The 8,938-nt window shown below is 41.0% G+C and overlaps 1 protein-coding gene across 1 annotated transcript; it reads right to left on the bottom strand.

The window, feature by feature from the left end:
• Positions 1-549: 549 nt before the first annotated feature.
• Positions 550-3,439, bottom strand: LOC147897178 (ent-kaurenoic acid oxidase 2-like). Its single transcript, XM_087381226.1, has 9 exons — positions 3,216-3,439; positions 2,647-2,980; positions 2,414-2,563; positions 2,033-2,290; positions 1,856-1,933; positions 1,659-1,740; positions 1,139-1,245; positions 933-1,054; positions 550-640 (listed from the first exon to the last, which is right to left on the bottom strand). The coding sequence occupies exons 1-9, from the start codon at positions 3,437-3,439 to the stop codon at positions 550-552; spliced, it is 1,446 nt and encodes a 481-aa protein (XP_087237352.1).
• Positions 3,440-8,938: the final 5,499 nt, after the last annotated feature.

Raw genomic sequence — 8,938 nt, 5'->3', positions numbered from 1 at the left:
CTATTATGTGTATTATATAAAGATGCTTCTGTATGAAGTACGACTTACAATGCAATCGGCTAGGCTAACCATTCTTGTTAATTGCTAAATCAATCTTGCCAGAATGATGTTTAAATGAATTTTGGTCACTATTAGGTCTTTTATATACTTATAAACACTCTCTAAAAAATACTATCTCATTGAAATCATTTTTATTATCAAGCATGCTAGAATTTTTTTGAAATATGAGTACTGTCTAGGTGAAACGTTGTGTTACCACACATTTGTGAGTATTAATCTGTAATCACATGTGATAGTTTTTTGTGTTCCTTTTATTTTTATAGAATATTCCTATAAGTATAGCTTAAGCTCAAGAGAGGAAATCACCAAAAAATACATGTACATCCAGTTGTGATTTTTTTGCCAAAACCTCATTAGAAAGGATATTTTCTTCAAAATTCCATTGGAATTCCCTACTTAGGGAGCCTTAATATATCACAGCTAATGTAATACGTTTTAAAAAAATTATTGGTGGTCCGTGGAGGTGGAGTTTTCTTAAACCCAAGTTGCTCAAAGATGCCCAAATGAAATCCTCCCTCCATCTATTGGCGTGGGATGTGGAAGATAAGTAATTTGCGCATGTGGATTCAACAACTCCCACCTACATAATAATAAACATAGTTAGCCTACGACTCCCACCTACATATATTAATAAACATAATGAACATAACAACTCCCACCTACATAATAATAAACATAATTAGCTTACAATTTCACAATTGCAAGGCCAAAATAGTTAAACAATCAAGGAACTTATATGAATATGCTTCTACAACCAAGCATTTGAATCAATCCGCGTATCCCAATCGCTTGAGAGCATCAAAGCATGCATGTTATGTCAAATCTGATAGCCTCCTTAAAAGTCGAAGAAAATTGAGTAAGAAGATGCATACTTGTAATTCACAGCTAAAATGTGCAGGAAAATGCGCGCTGCCATGAGTGAGAACCTATATCCAGGGCAAAGTCGCGCACCATAGCCAAATGGTAGATATGCGCCTACTTGAGGAGTACAGTCCTGCAAATCCAAAGCCGCATATCGGCAATATCATTGGTTGTAAAGTGAAGAGTGACATGCACAAATAAAACGCGTTTAACTAACCTGAAAACGATCCGGATCAAATTTATAGGGGTCAGGAAAAATGGCAGGATCCATGTGTGGAGCTCGTAAAAATGCAACGACCTTCCATCCCTTTGGGAAGAGGTAACCTAATACACTCCAAACTCAGAGTTTGAGAACGAAACCATAACTTTCTCATATCTATGGGACGCATTCCTAAAGGATCATACTGTCCGAGCTAACTCCAATATATTACTACGATATATTGATTCCAAACGGAGGAAGTGCTCAAGCTTGAATCGATTGATGCAGGTGCCAGAAATGTAAACACAGAAGCAGAAGGTGAGTGTGTGGTGCTGTTAGAATCTTAGATAAGCGTCACACAGACACACACAAGAAATTTTACAGATTCTCACATTACGACAACCCACAGAGTACAGTACAAGGAGAAAGAAAACGTCTGATTTTATCCACACCTGCTACTAGATTATTGTAATTCAAACTGAGCTGTACGTGCAAAAGAAGTATAAGCGCAAACGCTTACGGCACTGATAACACAAACCTTTGTAATGCACATCCTCCTTCCCAACGGTTCGGAACAGGATGGGAGCAATGCTGACTAACCGGAGAACTTCGTTCAACACCTGACGAAAACCAGGACTTAGAACCTTGTCCATGGCTTCGAGTTCATGAAAAAAAAGCGAGAAATTACGGCATCGGCACAAAACGCCACTTGTCTTTTGAATTGACTGAACTTACAAGGTCTGTGTATGGCATTTTCTTCAAATCGCTCATCTTCAGGGCCTCATTTTCCTTCTGTAGACACATGTGTTCTTCCTGCAAGGCATGATCCAGCAGTACGTTTCGTGAACTCAACGCAATTTCAACACGAATGTGCTAGGCAAAAGCTGTTTGAAACATGAGAGCGTCTCTAACCCGTAATTTACTCAGAACATCTCGATGTTTTGCGAGTAGTATCATGCTCCACGTGACCAAGAACGCCGTGGACGCATGCCCCCCCAACAAAAGACTGACCATATTGTCGCAAATTTCTTCGTCCGTTAGCTCGCTTCCGTCGGAATATCTTGCCTCAAGGAACGCGTCTAGAAAGTCGCCTACGCCTTTGTCTATAATGGGTGTCCCCCGCCTACTGTAAATAACGGAGGAGACGATTTTCTGTAGTTTTTTGCGGCACTGCAGTTCCAAGCAGATCAATCAGTATGACATTCGATGCGTCAGAAATTACGTTGTGTACAGCATCAGCGGGCGAGATGAAATCAAATTCAAATGGACGTCAATACGCTTGTTGCTTTAAACCTGCAAAGCCGTATGGTGGCTGAAACCTGGTAGGTTGATAGGCTGGGCACGCATACCCGCCAGCAGCTTTTTGAAGTCATCATCCATGGCGCTTACGAGGGGACCTGGCTTGAGGCCAAGGAATGCATCGCATATGTCCTCAAACACCATCTGTGAAGTTGGACAACGTCGAGCACACGAATCAGCGTGATTAAATTTTCACAGCAATCGATTATTATGAGATCATACCGTACCTTCTTGATCCGGTCCTCAAGTGTGAGCGTCCCCTCTGTGGCCCAGCCTGCGAGGAGGTGGTCGAACCGGTTTCGGAGCCTGTCAAACGCACGCTCCAAGGCCATTGGATGGCTAACACCTTGCCCGATAAGCTGTCTGACTCTCTTGTGTTGCATGCCATGGACGACACTAACCGACTTGGGTCCCATCAAGGCTGGCGAGGGCCAACCTGTAAGGAATGCGGAGGCCTCACCGGAGGGCGAGAGGACAAATTTGTTCATTTCAGGGCTACAAGTGATGATGCAGGGGCTACCGAAGAGGTGGGTCTTATAGACACCGTGGGAGGATCCATATCTGCGGGGAAATCAGAAAATCAGTGCCGTATGCATTTGCACATACTGCTTAATTCGCACCTATAGATCAGTCTGAATTATTTACAACAATGATCAAGCAGCAGGTGTGAATAAAATCAGACGTTTTCTTTCTCCGTATACTGTCTCTGGGTTGCGAATCTGCCTAAATTTTGGTATGGGGGGTGTGAAGCGACTGGAAAGGGACGTCGACGACGATGGACGGAGGAGGTACGTACTTGGAGAAGAAACGGTGCTGGAGGTAGGAGTCAGGGTGGGATCGGAAGAGGCGGACGAAGGTGAAGATGTCACCGACGAGGGGCCAACTCATGGAGCCGGGGGGGAGGCGGAGGGAGGGGGGCAGGGAGCGCGGGACGTAGAGCCATTCGTTGAGGCGACAGATGACCACGAGCAGGGGGAGCAAGAGCACGAGGACGACGAGCACGATGGCTAAGGCAGACATGGTGGTCTGGTTTGCACTTGGCTCTCTTCACAAGAAGTAGCTTTGGACATTGCGAAAGTACCCTTTAGCTTTTCTAGTTGCAGAAGCATCTTAATGTGAGAATAGGCCTAAACTCTCTCTTGAGTTTTGATGATGAGGCCATCTTGTCTTGTCGCACACCCTTACACATTGTAGGGCATCTTTTAGGCGTATCTAGCCGACCCTTCTTTTGATTTTGTTTAAGGATTTCCCAATAGCAAAATCAAACGAAGGCTCAACATGTATTTTTAGCAAAGCTTGACTTTTTGTCCCCTTACCATGGGCTTCATTTTAGCGTCCCGGGTTAAAGTTGACCAGATTAGGGACTTTCTTAAAGCCTCTTCATGCAATTGTAGACTAGTCAAATTGCAATTCGAAACCTTCATGCATGCAAATTCCTTTTATAATGGTAATACTTTGGTTAAAAACTCATTCCCAGATGAGCCCCTCCTTGGACATGAGCCCCTCTCACCAAAGAGGGGCATGGGAGAAAACCAAGAGCAACAACGACTATTGGAACGTTTTCTTTCAAATACATCATCTTTTCTTCTTTTTTTTCAAGAAAGAGACTTCTATTAAGTAAGAGAAAAAACTCGCGAGAGCAAGCTCAAAGAGGAATACATCATGAAACCATGAGGATAAATAAACCCCCTCAAAATGAGGTGGAAAACAACCAAGGCTAAGGCTGAAAGTGCCACCTCAACCCTGTAAGAGTCTCTGAGAAGAAAGGAGAATCCTTCCATTCCCTGAAGAAAGAAGCCCTCCTTGCTGAGACTGCACGGGAGTCTCCCTGCATACTCGTCCATACGACCATCAAGGTATGTATGGTGTCTGTCCAGAAGGCTAGCCAATAACACACCTATTTCATTAATTTTGGACTTTTTCTGTTGTTTTTGGACGAAGCCTAAAAATCCTTCCAAAATGAAAAGTTTACTTTGTGAAAATATCCTTCCGAAATCAAAATTTTACTTTCTGAAAATATTCTTCCTAAATCAAAAGTTCACTTTGTGGCACTATCATATTCACATAAAAATATTGTTTTTTCAATCTATACTTTTGCACCAACATGCAAGAATTTGAAATAATCCTATATTAGAAATTCTAGCTATACCTAAGTTATTTGTTAATTTAATTATTTTTAATATTTTTCCTTGACGTGATAAATTTATAAATCCATGAAAGGAGACTTAAATATTTCATGAAAATAACATTGTCACTCGCAATATGCACAAAATTTTTAAAACTTTTAATAAATAGAAACAAGACAGGATGCCATAAGACCCAAGTTTTATATTGAACCAAAGAAATATAATAACAATTATAGCTATCATTATATGATTACATTGAGAGACGTTGCTCTCAACTAGAGTCTTTATATCCAAAATGATATAGATTGAACATATGTTTACTATTTAAATTGTTTCTCTTAAAGAGCCTCAATTCGTGCCATCTGCATAATTTGACTCCCCATTGTCTTATTGCTCAATGTCATGACAGTCCCTTGCCAGGTGCCATCTGCATTAACTCCCACTTGTCTTGCCAAGCCTTGCCCCTTGGGTGCATTGACTCCCCATTGTCTTATTGTAAGAGCTTCTAGCATAACTGCAGTGGATCGACCTTGATCTTCTTCAATTTTTTTAAATTCCCGTGCACTCAAGGCTTGTGTTTCATCATCCTTACTTACATCCACCATTTCTTGCTCTAGAAGTTTGTGCTCATGTTCTACACATTTGTGACACTGTGCATGTTCTTCTTGTCCCTACATCGAAGTCTGAGCTTGATCTCCTTCATGTGAAGATCCTTGAATATGAGGAGCATATTGTGCATCCTGAAAGTACTCAAACATTATCTTTGCATGCATCCTTTTTGCCATCACACTAGGAAATTGCTCCCAAGTATATGCAAGAGCCTCCAATGCACTTTACAGCTCTGGAAACTTTGATGGTTGAGGAGGAGGCATCACAAAGTCCTTTGAGTCTCTCCTTGACACAACAAAATGAAGACCGCCAACTTCAGGATTTGAACTCTTTGTGAAAATATCCATAAAAGTCTCTTTTGGCTCTATCATTATGCCTACTACAAGGCTTGAAGTCATATCTTTTTTTAAGAAAGTAGCATCGCATGGATCTTCAACATCATTGAACTCCCTTTTTGACATAAGCAGAAAGAGTCTCTTTTCCTTTTGATGAAGAAACCAAGCTCTTCTGCCCATGTGATATCGAGTCCACCTACCAAAGCCATTGAGGCTATATTCCTTTCCTTTCAAATTCAAAGTGACATTAGAGACCCATGCTCTAATATCAGAGTCATTTAGGATAGCCCCCACATTAGTTGATTACTCCATAATCCTACAAGAAAAGATGATGAAGAATTGAGATACATACAAGTAAAGTACAATATACAATGCTTGATACAATAAATGTGGGAAATAGCCCAAAAGGCTTTACAAGGCTTCATATCGCAATAAATGTGACCAATAGCGGAGAGGGATTTACAAAGTATTTTATAGCAATAAATGTGGGAAATAGCCTAGAAGGCTTTACAAGGCTTAAATATTTGTACAAATGTAAAAAAATTAGCCAATAAAGCTTTACAATGAAATAAAATGTCCTCTAGTGATAAAGCTTCAATCTTCGTGAAGACATGTAATTTGTTCATCCATTAATTTGCCCTCTAGTGATAAAGCTTCAATCTTCATGATGACATGTAATCTGTCCATCCATTGATATCTGTGCATTGGTACCCAACTGATGCAATCTACCCACTAAAAATTGTTCCACTGATATCCACTTATGCAGCCCACATGATATCCACTTATGCAGGCCACTGATACTTGTTAAATAGTGAATGATCGGGATGGTCAGGTTTATTACAAGGTGCTTCATATGGCAATAAATGTAAAAATTAGCCTAGAAGGCTTTACAAGGTTTTTTATGACAATAAATGAGCTTAAATATTTATACAAATGCAATAAAAATAACCAATAATCATCAAGCTCCAATATGTCCCATGACATGTAATCTGTCCACTGATATATGTAATCTGTCCACTGATATCTGCTCATGCACTCTGCCCACTGATAAACTTCTTGGTAAATGGTAAAAGGTCTTATTCAATAGCATGTTATGAGTGTTAAACTGCATGTGAGCGAAGGGACTGACAACGATTAGAAACTAGTTAGAAAAATTTGAGCATGGCTTCGATTGGCAACTTGGAGAATTGTCTCTCCTCTAAGGCAATCTAATCTATGCTAAAGTATGCTAAACCAACTGTTGAAGCGAACAAAAGCAATAAATAATTTCTTTTTTTGTGTTCATTTTAATGTGTTGGGGTTTAAGACGCTTAAATATGCAAAAGAAGGGGTTTTGATGTAGAGGCTAAACCTGCATGTGAGAGAAATGAAGAACAAGTATCTAAAGAAAAGTTAACATTTTTCAATTTAAAAGATGAATATATATAAAAATATTATCTCACCTTCAAAACAAACCATAAATTCACTCTTTTATAAATTTTTAAAAGTATAATATAAAACATGTAAATATATAAAACTCTCTCTTTCCTCTGAACTTTCTCTCTCTCTCTATCTCGACTCCTAATTCTCTTTGTAGCCATAGTCAAGACACCTCATTCTCTCTCTTAATCTCTCTCTCTCTCTCTCTGAGACAACTCTTATGTGTTTCCCTCTCTGTCCTCATCCCACTCATTCTCTCTCTTAGTTTATCTCAAGTCTCTCTTTCTCTCCCTCCCATGGTGGCTACGATTTATCATTCTCTCTCTTTATCTCTCTCTCTCTCTCCCTAGGATTTGTAATTATTTCTCTCTCTCTCTCTCCACCTCTCTCCTCTCTCTCTCTCCTCTTCTCTCTCTCTCCCTCTTTCACCTAAGCAAGAACACAAATAGGGGTTGTTATTGAATCCTCCCCTTGCTCTCTATATGTCTCTGTTTTATTCCTTCCAACTACTGCCTGAGCACATTGAAGTGATGAAAATATCATAACAGCATTTGTTTATGGATAAGGAATGAGTGTAGTTAATTCATTACAGCCTGAAGTAGTTGTCATAAGACAAACTTGCCCAAAACATACTCTGTAAGGCACAGTAGTGTAGTTAGGCACATATGGGGTTGGTAGATATGGACAACTAGAGACAATTTAAAAATAGATCCCAGAATTAGTGATTTTACATGAATTGTAATGGCCTCATGTTGGATACTATACCATGTTTCAATATTCTGGTTCAGAAATAGTAAGTAGTAGGCTCAAAATGACTAGTTGCATCTGTTTGGCATTTGCAAGAAGCCTAATAGCTTGAACATGTGTTTGGTTTTCCATTGATTGCTTAATTTTGTTATTGCCCTCCATCTGTATCTGGAGCAATGCCTAGGCTTGTTCTTCCTTCAGAACTAGGTGGTAGATGTCATCTTTAGGTAACCTATGATATTGCTGTCTTGGACATGCATAACTCGATTTGGGGTATAGCTTGCTCTCTCTCTCTCTCTCTCTCTCTCTCTTAGCCTCTCTACCTCCCTACCTCTATCCTCTTGGCCGCTAGGATTTGTCATTCTTTCCCTCTCTATGTCTCTCTCTCTCTCTGAATTCTCTCTCTTAATCTCTCCCAGCCTTCCTCCCTCCCTCCCTCCCTCTCTCCCTTTCTCTCTCTCCTCTGTCCCTCTTCTCACTCTTAATCTCTCTTTCTCTCCCTCCCCTCTTCTCTCTCATTTCTCATTCTCTCTCTCTCTCTCTCTCTCTCTCTCTCTCTCTCTCTCTCTCTCTCTCTCTCCCTCCCTCCCTCCCTTGGCGGCCACGGTTGCGAGAAGTCTCTCTCTCTCTCTCTCTCTCTCTCTCTCTCTCTCTCTCTCTCTCTCTCTCTCTCTCTCTACCTCCCTCTCTTGGCGGCCACGGCTGCTAGAAGTTTCATTCTCTCTCCCTCTCTCTTTATATCTCTCTCCCTCTCTCTCTCTCCCTAAGTCTCCCTCCTCTCTCTCTCTCTCTCTCTCTCTCTCTCTCTCTCTCTCTCTCTCTCTCCCCCCCTCCCTCCCTCCCTACTCTCTCCCTCCCTCTGGCAGCTGTGGCTGCCAGAAGTTTCATTCCCTCTCTCTCCCTCTCTCTCTTTCTCTCTCTCTCCCTCTCTCTCCCTCTCTCTCTTTCTCTCTCCCTAAGTCTCCCTCCTCTCTTCTCTCTCTTGATACATCTTGTATCAAAGTATTATTTTGCTTTATATACGTCAATATGGGTTGGATATTCACCAGTCCATGACCATGAGGGCCGTACAATAAGTGCCTTGGGTTAATATAGGTTGGATTCACCAGTCCATGACCATGAGGGTCGTACAATAAGTGACCAAGGTGCTCCAACACACAACATCTAATGTCAAAAAACACATCCACCCAACTACAAGAGCAGCTCTCTCCCTCTCCCTCCCTACTTTCTCCCTCCCTCTAGCATAGAAGTTTAATTCCTTCTCTCTCTTTCTCTCTCTCTCC

The sequence above is a fragment of the Dipteris shenzhenensis genome, chromosome 11 (genome assembly GCF_047967505.1).
Source record: "Dipteris shenzhenensis isolate YYH24624 ecotype China chromosome 11, Dip_SZ_1.0, whole genome shotgun sequence".
Taxonomy (NCBI): domain Eukaryota; kingdom Viridiplantae; phylum Streptophyta; class Polypodiopsida; order Gleicheniales; family Dipteridaceae; genus Dipteris; species Dipteris shenzhenensis.
This window is presented reverse-complemented; position numbering and strand designations above follow the sequence as displayed.

Bases quoted from the DNA above. Each gene is read 5' to 3' on its own strand.
- LOC147897178 (XM_087381226.1), bottom strand. From the start codon at position 3,439: ATGTCTGCCTTAGCCATCGTGCTCGTCGTCCTCGTGCTCTTGCTCCCC. The intron at 1,246-1,658 runs GTTTGTGTTATC...GGAGTGTATTAG, and splicing joins GGAGGATGTGCATTACAAAG to GTTACCTCTTCCCAAAGGGA. The intron at 1,055-1,138 runs GTTAGTTAAACG...TTGGATTTGCAG, and splicing joins TTGATCCGGATCGTTTTCAG to GACTGTACTCCTCAAGTAGG.